General features: G+C 43.5%; 1 protein-coding gene across 1 annotated transcript in view; it reads left to right on the forward strand.

Moving 5' to 3' along the window:
- Positions 1-8,543, forward strand: part of sgpp1b (sphingosine-1-phosphate phosphatase 1b) — a 43,246-nt gene extending 34,703 nt beyond the window's left edge. The window contains exon 3 of the mRNA XM_056296374.1: positions 7,992-8,543. Coding sequence (XP_056152349.1) covers positions 7,992-8,543 — 552 coding nt within the window. The remainder of the gene's footprint in view (positions 1-7,991) is intronic.
- Positions 8,544-15,764: the final 7,221 nt, after the last annotated feature.

The raw sequence follows: 15,764 nt of genomic DNA on the forward strand, positions 1-15,764 counted from the left end.
TTTCAGCTATTATTGGTATATTTTTGATAATCCATTGTCAACATCACCATATTGTAGTGCTGATTTTGGCCAAGGTTCCCCATAGCGTTCTTTTATCCAGGCTTTTTTGGGGGTACTGTATGGGCTCCTGGGGGTCGCAGGGTGGCCAGGGACATGCCCCAGGGCCGGGGGAACCGCCCCATGATTTAAAAAAAAAAAAAAAAATTACCTTCGGACCAGAACCGGTATTTTCAACAAAATAAGGCAAACGAATTGCCCCCGCGGGCGGGATAACTTTTCCAAACAACTGGTCCCCACCTGGAGCTCACAGAGGGGGAGAAACGTTTAAAATAGGCCGGATATGAGGAGGTCAGACTGGCCAGAGACCCTCCCAGCCGACCCTCCCCATGGGTCTTTATGCTCTGAAATGAAAGGTGGAACCTGGCTAACCTGTGACTAGCATAACAAAGTTATGTTAGTGGACTAGCTATCATTAGCTATCATTAAATTAGGTATCTCTGAACACAGACTAAGCTGGTTACGTTCATCAGGTACATTAATAATGTTATTTTGTTAGTCAGTAATACGGTGATATGTTAATAATGGTAATAATAATTGTGTGGGTAAAAGTAACAGTAATAATACGTTAGCTGTATTAGCTATCAATAATAGCTAGTAGCAAGCTTAGCTTGGAGCAAACAGGTATTTTTGTTGATTTTGGATGGATTAAGCTAGCCATGGGGTCCGCTATACTGCGAAATCCATTGCCGACATTGGGCTTCTTGCGTTCCGGGTTTCGGGAAGGGAAAGAAAATTACACCCCCTCCAAACTTTTCAGATATGTAGTATCCGATTTGCAGATCCCATAGGCACACCGTTTCAGCATTTTGCTGTGTGTTTGAAAGCTTGACGGACCTCCCTCACATAGAAACCGTTGCTAAGGTGGGATTGGACAAGCACCGTTCTGGGGTGGTACTTTGCGAAAGGTCAGTTGCGTTGGCCCTTTGTGATCAGGGATTGCTGCAATGGGCCATCGCAGCAATGGGCATCGATGCCTCATGTGGGCATCTTCAGTCTGATCGCTGGCTTACATGATTGGCCACCATAGCATGATGTCAGGTTGCGTTGCGACAGAAGTTGAATCTGGCTCAACTTTCATACCAGACGCTGCTGCTTTTTTTTGGTTTTTTTTTTTTCGCAGAACCCCCTGCGGCAAGTACTGCACAGCGTAAACACAGCAGCCATATGCCAGTAGCCATACTATCACGTGCCTGCCGAATGGGGACAGAAGCTAAGCATGTGTGGGTTTGACTAGTAATTGGATGGGAGACCTCCTGGGAAAATGAGTTGGGGCTGGAAGTGGTGTTGGTGGGCCATTAGGGGGCAGTCTTCCCTCTGGTCCAAATAAAATAAAATTTAAAAAAAATGCTCCAGTTTAGTGACAGGGACACTGTGCTGTAGGAGATGCCATCCTTCAGAAGAGACGTTAAACCGAGGTCCTGACTCACTGTGGTCATTAAAGATTCCATGGCACTTATCGCAAAGAGTGGGGGGGGGTGTCCCCCGGTGTCCTGGCAAAATTCCAAACCTGGCTCTCTCCATCTGGCCACCTAATCATCCCCCGTGTAATTCACTCAATGATTCCTCCCTCTCCACCTCAAGCTGATGTATGGTGAGCGTTCTAGCACAAAATGGCTGCTGTGCATCACCCAGGTGGTGCCGCACATTGGTGGTGGTTGAGATGAGTTCCCCCTTCAATGTGAAGTGCTTTGGGTGTCTAGATAAAGCGCTCTATAAACGTAATCCATTATTATTACCCTCATTCAAAATGAATGGGAGGATTAGGACTTTCATCTGCGGAACATCTCCAGACTATGCCCTGCTTTAACACAACACTCCACGGAAGTCTTAGTCAATGCTTTGGTCACATCACGCATTAGCTACTGCAGTGTGATCCTGGCAGGCATCCCCAACAAACTTATTCACTGACTTCAACTTCAGAATTCTGCAGCACGGATTATTATAGGTTCAAAGTCCACTGAACATGTCTCTCCCCTGCTGATTCAATTACACTGGCTTCCTGTGTCACAGCAGATTAACTTTAAATCTTTATTATTAACATCCACAGCTCTTCATAATATATCCCCTGCTTTATCTCACTGACCTCCTTCAGACTTAAACTCATCTCGCTCCCTGTGGTCTTCACCAGCAGGTCTATTGGCACTACCAGCCATCGACCACAGCACAATGGGTGCCAGGGCTTTCTCCTATGCTGCATCCAAACACTGGAACTCCATTCCGCCTCACATCTGTATACTGGACTCCATTACAGAATTCAAAACTGCTCTTAAAACCCACTTTTTCAAACTAGCATAGTCACTTTAACAGCATTAACAGCATCAAATGTATCCTTTTTTTTTTAAACTCATGCTGATGTATGCTCCATTGTTTGTGTTTCATTGTTGATTGCACTAATGTTTTTTACTACTTTGTATTTAATGTAAGGTGCCCTTGAGTATCATGAAAGGTGCCTTTAAATAACATGCATTATTATTATTATTGTTGTTGTTGTTATTGTTGTTGTTGTCCAAAAACATGTAGGTCAGGTGAATCAGCCTTACTAAATTGTCCCTAGGTGTGAATGTGTCGGCCCTGTGATGGCCTGGCGGCCTGTCCAGGGTGTCTCCCTGCCTGCCGCCCAATGACTGCTGGGATAGGCTCCAGCATCACCGCGACCCTAATGCTACGTTCAGACCAAAGGCGGCGAGAGAGTTGGGGCCGCTTTGTTCGCCTGAGTTTGGCCGCCAGCTCCGCCAGGTGTGTTCGAACAGAACGCGAATTCGCTGTGTTGACGTCACAACAAGCAATCTAGTTACACCAACGCTGCTAGCAAGTTTGCTAGACCGCACACAACAAATACCACACACGAGCAGTTTGTGTTTACTTGTAATCATCATGGATGAGCGACAGAGATCGGTTGCGGTGGCTCTGCTTTATATCAACTTGCGCCGCCGAAACCGATGTCAGCGTTCGGTTTGGGTTCATAGCATGAACCGGAGACGTGCCCAGCTTGGCGAATTTCACCGGAATTCTGGATAGGGGGCGTGTATTCTTTCCCAACATGAAGGCGGGTTCTAACCCTACTTGAAGGTGATTGGCTATCGCCTGGCGAAATCTTCGCCTTAGTTGGACATTTTTGAACTCCCACGAAGGCGCGTTCGTCGCTCGATTCGCCCAATTCTCGCCGCCCGTAATTTCGCCGCGAATTATTCCGCCCTCCTCTCATTGACTTTGCATGCATCCCCACCGCCCAAAAAATTCTCGCCGCCTTTGGTCTGAACGTAGCATAAGGAACGATTAACAGTTTGGATAACGGATTATTATGACTTGCATTTTTGATGCATTGCCTGATTCTGTCTGAATGCAGCCTTAGACCTAGTTCTGACCCTCCCATCAGCATGTTGTTACAAAGACTAAGATTTGTTGGACCAGGTGATGTTTTACCATTTTTCAGTAGTTCAGTTGTGATGAGCAAGTGCCTGGCATAGCCTCATCTTCTCGTTCTTGGCTGACAGGAGTGGACCCCCGGCTTTGTCTCTTGCAGCTGTAGCCCATCTGCTTCAAGGTTCAACAAAGTCAGATATGCACTTCCGTACACTACTATTGTACTAAGCTGTTATTTGCATACTTGCAGCCCTCCTGTTAGCTCGAACAAGTCTTTCCATTCTCCTCTAAACTTTTCGTTTTCACTCATGGAACTGCAGATGAGTTGGTGTTTTCTTTATATCTCACCTTTCCCAGTAACACTAGACACTTGTGGGGGGAAATTCTAGCAGGGCTTTCATCTGTTTCTGAGATGCTGTGGAACCACCACATCTGGCATCAACAATCATACCATTTTCAAGGTTACTTAGATCACAGATCTTGCCCCTTCAATAACTGCCCTGAACCAGCATCCAAAATGAACACTTGCCAGTTGCCAAATGCAGGTAAATCTAGTCTTTGGCGAGTAAATTATGGAGACCACCCGCTACTCTGACCGTTAGAAAAACGTGGTGGCAGCAAGCTAAGTAGGGCACTCCAGACGTCCCTCTCCCCAGCAACATCCTCCAGCTCCTCCTGGGGGATCCCAAGGCGTTCCCAGGCCAGATTGGACATGTAGTCCCTCCAGCGAGTTCTGGGTCTACCCCGGGGCCTCCTTCCAGTTGGCCGTGCCCGGAAAACCTCCAAAGGAAGGCGCCCAGGAGGCATCCTGATCAGATGCCCGAACCACCAAAACTGGCTCCTTTTGAAGCGAAGAAGCAGCGGCTCTCCTCTGAGCTCTCTCTAGATGTCCAAGCTCCTCACCCTATCGCTATGGCTGAGCCCAGACACCCTACGGAGGAAACTCATTTCAGCCGCTTGTATCCGTGATCTCACCCTTTCGGTCACTACCCAAAGATCATGACTATAGGTGAGGGTTGGAACGAAGATTGGCTTGTAAATTGAGAGCTTTGCCTTCTGACTCAGCTCCCTCTTCACCACAATGGTCCGGTGCAACATCTGCATTACTGCTGATGCTGCACTCATCCGTGTGTCAATCTCCCACTCCATCCTACCCTCACTCATGAACAAGACCCAGAGATACTTGAATTCCTCCACTTCCAGCAAGCCACCATTTTCCGGTAGAGAATCATGGCCTCAGACTTGAAGGTGCTGACTCTTAACCCCGCCATTTCAAACTCAGCTGCAAACCACCCGAGTGCACGCTGGAGGTCGTGTTCTGATAAAACCAACAAAACCACATCAGCAGAGATGCAATTCTGAGGTTCCCAAAATGGGCACACTCCTCACCTTGGCTGCGCCTTGAGATCCTGTCCTCACAAACAGTTGAATTAATATTTCTGCATACAGTTAGTGTTACTGCACACAACTTTAATACTGATTGAGAATCGCATATGAGACCAAAATAAAATGCTAAATAGTAATAGTAGCAAATTGCAATAGTATAAAGCTTTTTTTTTTTTCTTGGCTGGATAAAAATCTGTCTGACCAGTACATTTTTTCATCTACCAGCCGCCTTGGCAGGTAAGCCAAAAACTTCATTTTGGACCCTGCCCTGAACCTTCTGACTCTGCCTGCATACTTTTTATATTGAGTCACAGCAACATCATTTGCTGTTTGGAGGAGCAGGCATTTGTCTTAATGGGCAGGTATACCTAATTTGGAGTGGAACGATATGAAAATTTTATGTCACAATTATCCTGGCCAAAATGATTGCTATTCACAATATTATCCTGATAATCATCAAAATATGCTCAAAACTCTTAAAATGGCACTGCAGCATACAGGAATCACTTTACCTTACATTTTTTTAAGAAATGAATATTTTTATTGCATCACAGATAGGACACACATCTTTTTGGCTGGACAGGCCAGCCCTACAAACATAAATGTCCCCGACTGATTGACTGAGTGATCATAGGTAGAGTGAGTGACTGACTGAGTGGTCAGTTTGACAAGATTGGGCCGCTGGATCAGGTGACCAACAACAGCTCCAGCTAGCGGCGACCAATGACGTCACTAACTAGCTAACTGCTAGCCCCATGCAGACTGGCAGTTCCATCAATCATCCTGGCTCTTTTGGACAGTGAATTTTTCTTCTTCTTTTTTTTTTTTTTATATGTTGGATATACACTCACCGGCCACTTAATTAGGCACACCTGTCCAACTGAGGCTACAGAAAACTGAGGCTACAATTCGCACAGGCTCACCAAAATTGGACAATAAAAGATTGGAAAAATGTTGCCTGGTCTGATGAGTCTCGATTTCTGTAGCCTCAGTTTCCTGGTCTTAGCTGACAGGAATGGCACCCAGTGTGGTCTTCTGCTGCTGTAGCCCATCTGCCTCAAGGTTCGACGTGTTGTGCGTTCAGAGATGCTCTTCTGCATACCTCGGTTGTAATGAGTGGTTATTTGAGTTACTGTTGCCTTTCTATCAGCTCGAACCAGTCTGGCCATTCTCCTCTGACCTCTGGCATCAACAAGGCATTTTCGCCCACAGAACTGCCGCTCACTGGATATTTTCTCTTTTTCGGACCATTCTCTGTAAACCCTAGAGATGGTTGTGCGTGAAAATCCCAGTAGATCAGCAGTTTCTGAAATACTCAGACCAGCCCGTCTGGCACCAACAACCATGCCACGTTCAAAGTCACTTAAATCACCTTTCTTCCCCATTCTGATGCTCGGTTTGAACTGCAGCAGATCGTCTTGACCATGTCTACATGCCTAAATGCATTGAGTTGCTGCCATGTGATTGGCTGATTAGAAATTTGCGTTAACGAGCAGTTGGACAGGTGTGCCTAATAAAGTGGCCAGTGAGTGTATGTGTTTTTGTAGTTTTTTTTTTCTTTTTTTCTTTTTTTTTGGTAGTTTGGATATATGTGTTCTTGTAGTTTGGATGTGTGTTTTTGTCTTTGTGTTGCACTGATGTGGGCTGTAGGAAACGAAATTTCGTTTTAATTTCATGTGTGCAGGTGCATGGAATGAAATGACAAATATTTCCTGATTCCTGAAGTTTTAGGCTTTTTTTTCCCAAAAAACTTTTATTTAAAACAAACAGCTATACAATTGTCATAGAAGAATAAAACAAAACAAATTTTTACAGACAAGGGGAGTTCAAAGTCTACTCGTTTTAAGTCCTCTCAGAGTTCAAATAAAATGTAATTTAAAATATCAAAAGTCTGATTCCTGAAGTTACACAATTGGTCGGCCGACCAGTGACGTTGCTGGCAAATACGGAAGTGGGAGTTTGCCTATTGGCTGTGAATCAGCGCAGTGGTTTGCACGCTAATGAACATAACATATTGGTGCTCGTGGATACTACTGAACCGCATCTTTGCAAAAAAAGTCCAGTTCACAAACTCCAGTGCTGATAGCCACACACAGTTACAGTGAATATTTTTAACGTCTTCAGAGTTTTATTGGTAGCTGAAGTGCATTTATAAGGGGTGTCACACCCAGACTTTCCTGTGATCATGGCAGCAGTGATTGTAGCCAGGTAGTTATTTCATATGAAAAGTAAATTGGTGCTATTTAATTGTATAAATAATAAGGGTTTGAAAACTGCGATCCAGTACAGCTGCTGTTCACAGAACCAATGTCAAAACAGCCATTTTATGTAGTCACGGAACCAGCCATATATTAGGGTTTAACCTAGTTTTAGTAAACATCCTTTTTAGTAAAAAACAAACAAGGACAGAAGACTCTTGCCAACACATCCAACAGCAGCAGGTAATCACAATGACAACTTGCTCTCCATCAGCCAACACAACCTCCTCCACCCTTCACACTCGTCACCCTGGGCTCCAAAGGGACGATCCGGATCCCATGACAGATGGATGTCTGGAGGACGCCATTCCCTCACAAAACAACCAGCAAAAAAAGGCAGGACAGTCACCAATCAGCCAACAAACAGAAGAAAAGCTTACCTGATTGTGCAGAAAAGACAATTGGGGGAAAAAATCTCCAAAGTTAGAAACCGTTACAGTCCAAACTCCGCACCAAACACCCGATCTGTCAGTGGTAGATATGAGTCGCACATGCGTGAGCGTATACGGTTTTTGGCATGCAACTCCCAGCATGGAGTGCAGAAAGACAGAGCGAGTGCAAGAGAAAGCGAACTAGACAGCTTTTTCAAGTCACTCATGTGAGGATATTCATGATTATTCCCATTTACTATTATCCCAATAATGAAAATTCACCATGATCAACTTTTTGTGAATGTTTTTTATTGTGATCTGCAATAAAATCCTATATCGGCCCTTCCCAATCATATCTGACAACCATCAAGGTCCCTGAACATATTTGAAAACACTGCCCCACAACAAGACTGTGTTGTTGCCAGAAGTTCACACCGTCGATTCCAGCTCATTTCCAGTTCATCGCTGATCATTCTGGGTGAGAATGTCAGATAAATGTCTAAAATTTTAATGCAAGTTAAATCTAACCAACCTCTTGTTTCCTCCTCTCCAGGATATCATTGCTGGCTTCCTGTACAGTGTCCTGATCCTGATGTTCTTCCTGCCAGTGCTGGACCTGATCGACAACTTCAACCTGACCTGCCACTATGCCCCTCTCATTATCATCTCCCTCCACCTGGGCCTTGGTCTCTTCTCCTTCACCCTTGACACTTGGAGCACCTCAAGGGGTGACACCGCTCAGATTCTTGGCACAGGTGCCGGCGTGGCCCTGGCTTCCCACGTCAACCACCTCCTGGGGCTGCTGCCTGACCCATCCTCGGATCAGCTCCCCTTCTCCATGCCGTCTCTCAGCATAGGGCTGGTGGGGATGGCCATGTTGAGGCTCTGCCTGGGTGTCCTAGTGCTGGTGGCCACACGAGCCCTGATGAAGGCAGTCACCATCCCCCTTGTCTGCTTGCTATCAGGGGTTCCCAGTGGGGATGTGAGGAAAGCCAGGCAACACATGGAGGTGGAGCTTCCCTACCGCTATATTGTCTATGGGACAGTTGGGTTCAATGTCCTATTCTTGGTTCCTCTGCTCTTCAGCTACTTGCAGCTGTCTTGACTGGACAGTTTCACTTAACCTCCTGGTTTGTCACTGGAGGGTGGTGACCTGACCTGACCTGGTCCTTGAACGCTCAAGAATTCTGTTATCAGATTATTTTGGCCATTTTTTTCTCACCGAGAGCTGCTCCCCTGACCCAGAGGCCGATGGGTTGTGTCAACAGAAAGATGAATTTACCACCATTACACTAATATGGATAACAGTGATTCATTTTGCATTTGTGTTGTCATTTTTATTTATCCCACTAATATTTTAAGTTAGGATCAAGGGATGCTTAGAAGAGATGAGCTGAGGGGGCAAAATTCAGAAAGGCAGCCTAGTCTGAGACTGTCGTTGCTCCATATTTCAAACAGCATCCGTGGAATATATTCCCCCCTAACTGAGCACAACCAAGCTGTGTGATCTACACCAGTGAAAGGCTAATACATTTGGCCTTGATTGATATGAACTATCAGTCTTTCTTTAGTCAATAAACCACAGTTCTATGAGCCATTATAGCAAGAATCCCACCACAAATCCTTTTTGTTCAATTCTGTTCATCAGTTCACATTTGTATTGTGGGAAAAAAAATCAAAATGACTGCCAGTTTGCATTGGACCCCGGGCTCTGTTGCTAGCTCAACAGCTTGATAATTCTGTAGCAAATCAGGGACTTGTGCTGCTCTCCAGACACCTGTTACGACTATTAACAACAAAAGTCTTCTGTGGGGGTGACCTGTGTCAGCATACGTGTGTTATGCAGTGAACTGTTTCTTAGTTATTTTCTTATTTCTATTGCTAGTAGAGGTTTGTGTACTTTAAGATGCTGTTGTAATTTTAATTATCTAAATGTTTGGGGAGAAGTATGAAGTAGAACCAGAAAACGTATGTTTTCATTGCTCAGCAGCAGTGACTGTTGGATCCAAGATTTGAAAAAGAAGAAAAAAACCAGAGCTCTCTTTCGACAGCCAAAACGCTAGCGACTTCTCAAAAAAGACGTGATGGTGGGTCACGTGAAATTAGCTGGTAGAATAGACAGGCACAGGGCACTTCCATAGCTGAAGGGTTACAGCACATATCACATAGTCGCAACCGTCGCTGGTTCAAATCCAGCCGGTGACCTTTGTTGCATGTCTTACCCCTCTCTCTCTCTCTCTCTCTCTCTCTCTCTCTCTCTCTCTCTCTCACCATATCCTGTCTGCCTCCACTATCACTATCTAATAACGGTATAAAAAATACCGAATAATAATAATGATTAAAAAAAAAAAAAGAATAGACAGGCACATTTGAAGCCGCTGATGTTTGATTGGTGGCTGGTGGTCATTTCTCACCCTGCTATTGGCTGTCCAAAAGTTGAAAATGTACCTTTATGGCTCCCGGACTAGAATCTCCAGTAAAGAGAACTTTTTATATATTTTTTTCCTTCTTTTTTAGACAGTGCAGTGAAGAGGTAGACAGGAAATAACAGAGAAAGAGGAGTATGATGTGCCAGAAAGGTCGCCAGTTAGATTCAAACCGGCGATGTTGTGACCATGTGCTCTAACCGTTTGGCTCTTGGGGTGCCCCAGTATTTAGAATTTTGATATTGGATCTTCCTGGTTTATCTAAGAAAGGAGAAGAAGAAGACAGAAGAAGAAATAAGAACCCCACAATTTTCTTCTGCCTATCCTTCACATTGTGTTAAGTCCAAATGGAGAAACCTCAGAGGAAATTACTCTTTGACATTTGATCTCTTGTCACCCCTGAGCAGTGGAAACACCTGCATTAAACTTCACTAAACATCTGTTGTCTCTTCATGGACCTGGGATTGGAGTCCAAATCCGAACATTCTCGGTCTGTTTTTCAAGTTGTTTGATTGCTATTGTATGGTATTTTTCCTCAAAGGGCTCTTCCGTTCTTTCGTCTTTTCTGTTGACTCTTTTATTTGGACAGCAGCCTGTCTGCTCAGAGATTGATTGGTTTTCCTGTGGTGTGATGAGAAAAAAAAACGATGACAAGGCACATAAGATCCTGAAAAAAGGAAGGAACTGTCACTTTGTCTCTCTGTGGGATATGCACACTTTTTTTTCTTTTTTTTTTCACTGTATGGTTGTCAGGGTGAGGTGAATAGCCATATGGTGCAATGAGCAGTGCTTGGCTCAGCTTCCTCTCTGATGGGGGGGGCACACCTGATTGAATGCATCCACTTCCTGTGGAGGGGAACATCTCATGTCAGAGGGGAGGAGACGGTCAAGATGAGACTGCTCTCAGGAGGAATAAAATGCAATTGGTTGAAGGTTCCTTGGACACAGCGAATTGTACATGGCCACAATGATTTATTCAGAATCAAGCTCATGTAATTTAATTAAGAAAATACATGGAGGTAGCTTGTTTAAAAATAACTTCTAGTACGGCAGATTGTCCTAAAAATCATTCATAAATAATTTGCTGTGTGAGGAGGCTGACCTGCTAGTTCTCATGACAGTAGTCAGAAAGGAAAACTGGGGCACACGTTCTGCATTGAGATTCTTCAGCTTTCAACTAGACTTCAGTGGGGGGTGGGGGGTCTCCTCCTCTCCACTCTTGTCCCGTCCTCTCATCTTCTCTCGTCTGCTCTCATCCTCCTTTACTGCGCCTCTCCTCAATTCTCCCTGCCTCCTGTTTTGTTGTCCACTCTTTTCCTCTCCTGTCTTCACTTGTCCCCTTCTCTTTTCTCCTCTCTCCTCTCTGTTACCCTCTGCTCTCCTTCCTCCTGTCCGTGTCGACTCGCTGAGCCATGCCACAGCCAAATCCCAGCACTGAAAAGACCCGTTTGAGAGCGCTGTAACTCCCCTGCACACTATAATGTATATGTACCTGTATATGTTTATAGATATGTCTGTTGGACAGGACCAAGGTGAATTATGTGGAAGATGGCGAGAAGTGACCAAGGTTCCCTCTACTTCTGTTGGGTAATTACTTCAATTATTTCACACAATACAGTATGTTGCGGTCATTACCAAAAAAAGTGTGACAAAAAGGTAACTCTTCATGGATGAAGACAAAACTACTATTATCCACACACAAAAACCAAAATTTGGTTTTTAAAGGTATCTGTGATCCGCTCAAGGCATAATTGACCCTGCAGTGCATTGTGGGTAAATGCTCCAAATACCACCAAATAAAGGAACAAATGTAAAACAGCTACTATCTAATGTCCCCACAGAATCCTTCATAAACTTTAATTTGAAATTGAAGAAAAACAGTGCACTGTTGCATACTTACAGTTAGGCATTTGGCAAAGATCACATTAATGGTTTATTTTTATTTTATTTTTGTTTTTTTATTTTGGGTTTGAGTTTTATCTCCGCCTAAAGATGAGAGCCTCTCATGCTGACCTTTAACCCCCCCCCCAGGTTATGAGTAATGAGGAAACCAAATTGCACTACTTTGTGAGATCTGTGACATATTTAGCGATCTGTTCCCGTCATTCTAATCTGCACTTACGGCGAGGAGACTTCACTTGATATGTTTTCCTGTTCAGCTGCAGTTAGATACGCAGTTTATCTTTGTGATTTTGTCTCACAGATGTAGGAATATATTACAAGAGAGTTCATTTAGACATGTTAATTAACACTAGTCAGATGTCGGTGTGTTTTGGCTGTGGTTGATGTGACAGTAATTTCTACCAGTCCCCTTAGCAGGCCAGTCATCATCGTGTCTTTTCTATGAAGCAGTTTAGTGGTAAAACAATCATCTGATGTGATATTAAAATAGTGAGTGCTTGTTGAGTCTCAGAATCCATATTCTTTCTTTTTTCTAAAAGGTTTTCCTGCCATTTCGGACAATTCACGTAATAGATTACCACAAAACCCCGATAACGATTGTCTCCGAACCTTTTTCCCAGAAAATGGTGTATTACCTTGTTTTGTACCTTGTCAAAGTATCACTGTATTACTATTCTCCTTTGACAAAAGCATTTTTGCCCTTTTTATCCAGGCAGTTGAGTGAGCATCCGTGCTCTTTTTTTTTTTTTTTTATCAACGCCTTGCTTCACATTCATACATTTGCACACCTGGGAGCCGCCCAGTACACCCACAATCCTCTGCTGTTCACTGGGCAGCCTTGTGAGAGCGTGTCAAGACTTAACGGCAAAATGAATGGGAGTTTGATAGTAGCTGTTTAAGAAAGTTGCCTGTTCCCTTAACTTTCCTCCCTGCTCAGTCTGGAGATCCAGACCTACAACTTCTGGTCTTGGGCTCCTGCTGGCCCATTGATTAATGTAAACTAAGGACCAAGACGTTTTCCAAGACCAACTTAAAAATAATTAAACAGTCTTAACTTTCCGTTATGTAAAGGCAAAGGTTTCATGTCGAAGCCATTTTCTACAAGGTGACTTGTAATTGTGTGTATGGTACTGTCCTTAAACTAATGCACTGTTCCCAGAATGCACTGGTTTCCCCTGAGCCGGTCGGTGGACAGCGAAGTTGACCTTTAAATGCAAATCTGAGCTCAGATTCTTAATTTCCCTTAAGAGTTATCATGGATTAAGGCAGCAGATGTCCTTAAATCTGTCCCGGGGTTGGGATCATTTGGTGGACAGTTCAGTCAGTTGAGTCAATGAGGGACATGGCCACCAGCCACCCAGTAAATGCTGATGGGTTTCGGTAGTGACATGTTAGTCTGTCTGCTCTACCAGTAGGTAACAACACCCTGCTGCCCATCCCAGGCAGCTTCTTTTTAGCAAATATATTGCCAAAGATTATTATCTTGGTTTAAAAAGAAGCTGGCTGTGAATTGTGAGGTGTACCAGTCGGTGTAGTGGATGGATGAAATTGACTTCCTATCCTAATATGTAAATTAAAAAAAAAAAAGAAAAGGCTGACGTCAGGGGACTGTTTCATTCATAAATTACCCATGACAATATAAACAGAAGAGCTATTTTAATGGCATGTAGGTCTACTGTTTTTAGCATTCAAATGAAAAGGAAGCTTGCCTGGGCAATGACCCTCAAGTGTCACCAACCGTGGACAAATTAGTTATTTTCCAACCAGACTGCGTCAGTCACCAGTTCTTGGTAGATAACACTGAATTTTGCCTGTGCAAGCTGGGTGGGTAGTGTAAATCTGGACAGCCCAAAAGGCAAAACTTCCCCCAGAGTACAGCAAGGCTTTGGGTTGATCCACACACGGTTTGGTCGGCCTGAGGAGGACGTCAACACAAGCAGCTGTCTCCACTGTCCGGCTCAGTCCACATCCTGTGGCCTTGCCTAATGTACGTGCACATACTTCTTTGTGTGTTTGTAATTATTTTTGTTTTGTGTCGTGTCAGCGTGTTGTCTCTGTGTATTTCTGCTTCTGTTTTAGTGAAGAGGAACTTCCCTCTTGATGCTGTTGTTTATGCCTATTGAACAGCACACAACATCTGTGGAGTACCAGGGCCTGAATAATGCAGGCAGCCACAGACGAGTGTTAACAAGCCTGCCTTACAATGGCTTTTACTGGAGTTTAACACTGCTTTCCAGTGTAATACTGCGTGTGATCGCCCAATAGGGCCGTACTGAGGTATTGTGTGGGCGGCTGTAGCGGATAAGAGCGAGCTGTATTAATGTTTTGGCAGATGAAGTCCTCCCTACAGATGGAGGATAGATTTGGGAAGTGAGGTGAATGGAGGCGCATTAAGCCGAGCTTCCTGATGTTAATGAGTTTTCAGTGTTTTCTGATGTGAGGGTCATCAGTGTTTTGGAAGACGGTTCTCCTGATAAGAGAAGCCCCTCTCCCCTTCCCCGTTCAACACAACTGTGGTAAATAGTTTTGTGTGTTGTTTTGTTGTGCTGAAGAATGATGTTGTTGTTTGTCTTTTTAAGATTAATGTTTTACCAAGATGTTTTCTATCCAGGTCAGTGTGATCTGGATCTCAGAGATTAAACGGATGGTGGCAGGATCACAGGTTCTTTTCCACACTGACCAAAAAAGTGGGTTGAACGGTGTAGTCAAATTAGCTGGACGTTGTTCCCCATACCCTATAGTGCCTTTACTGTTGTTCAGGAAGTCATTACAAGGTGACTTGTCTTTTGTAGCCTTTCAAATCCAAGTCTTTTTATGGCATGTATAAACACGGGGTTGTTGGTCCTCCCCAAATCCATTTTCATTCTGTCACTTTGTGTTGCCCCCTTGCACTTCAAAACTTTTTTTTCCATTCTACCAGCTACGTGGCAAAAAAAGTTTGCAGAAGAAATGGCAGAAACTAAAGACTGTTTGTGAAATTTTCCAGATTTACCTACATGGTAATGTAATAATACCGATGCTGCATCCCAGTCTGCAGTGCTTAGCTCCAACTAGGAATAGAAATTGGCAAATCCACTTTGGCAAAAATTATCTTTATGCTAACTCAAATTGAAAATGGTTGATTTTCAACCTTTTGTCATGTTGCATACACTGGCTGTTTGCATGGCAGAAATGTGTTAACAATTATTTGAGGTTTGTCTTTTCCTGAGACCAAATGAATTCTCTCATAATTGATCTGTCGGCTTTGATTTTTATTTTTTTATTTTTTTTATTTTTGGTGTAACTACAAATTTTTCATTCCAAAATGTGATACAGCAGTTTGTGTAAAATGTTAGGCTGCTTCATGTCCATCCCTCAAATCCATCCTCTAAAATGTTACTGTTATGCAACAAGAGAGAGAAAAAATTAAGTAAACAAGTAACTTTGGTGATGTTCAGCACTGCTTTTTGCTTGAATGTCAGAATAAGCATGGATATCCACCCCCCCGCCCCCATATGGCAGATTTCACATTTTGGAATGAAACCATCCCAAGTGTCTCCTTGTAGTTTATACCGTGATAGGTGAGCTGTCGTCTTCATTCAGTAGCTGTCATTACCGAGGACCTTTTATGCAGTTTCGCAGTATTTTTTTATATCTACAGATTTTATTGTTGGATTTGATCTATGAATAAATGAGACTCTATTCTGTCTGATTGTGTGGATTAATTGAAATAAATTAACTGAAACGAGTGTATGCTCTGTCCAATTTGTTGTTTTTTTTAATATTTTATTTTATTCAGTTGAGCAGGCCTGCTGACGGGCAGCAAACCATTAGATTGATTCCATTCAAAAATAAAGAAATGCTTGGCCTAAATTAGTGATTACCAAGCCATTACCTAGAGACAACCCTTAAGAAATGTTTTTATACTTTTAAGTATATCTTTAAAGCATATTTACAAATAAAATAACTTTGAGGGTCTAGAAATGTACTTATGCTCTTTGAGACTAAATTGGCACAGT

This window comes from Lampris incognitus, chromosome 16 (genome assembly GCF_029633865.1).
Source record: "Lampris incognitus isolate fLamInc1 chromosome 16, fLamInc1.hap2, whole genome shotgun sequence".
In the NCBI taxonomy this organism is placed as follows: Eukaryota; Metazoa; Chordata; class Actinopteri; order Lampriformes; family Lampridae; genus Lampris; species Lampris incognitus.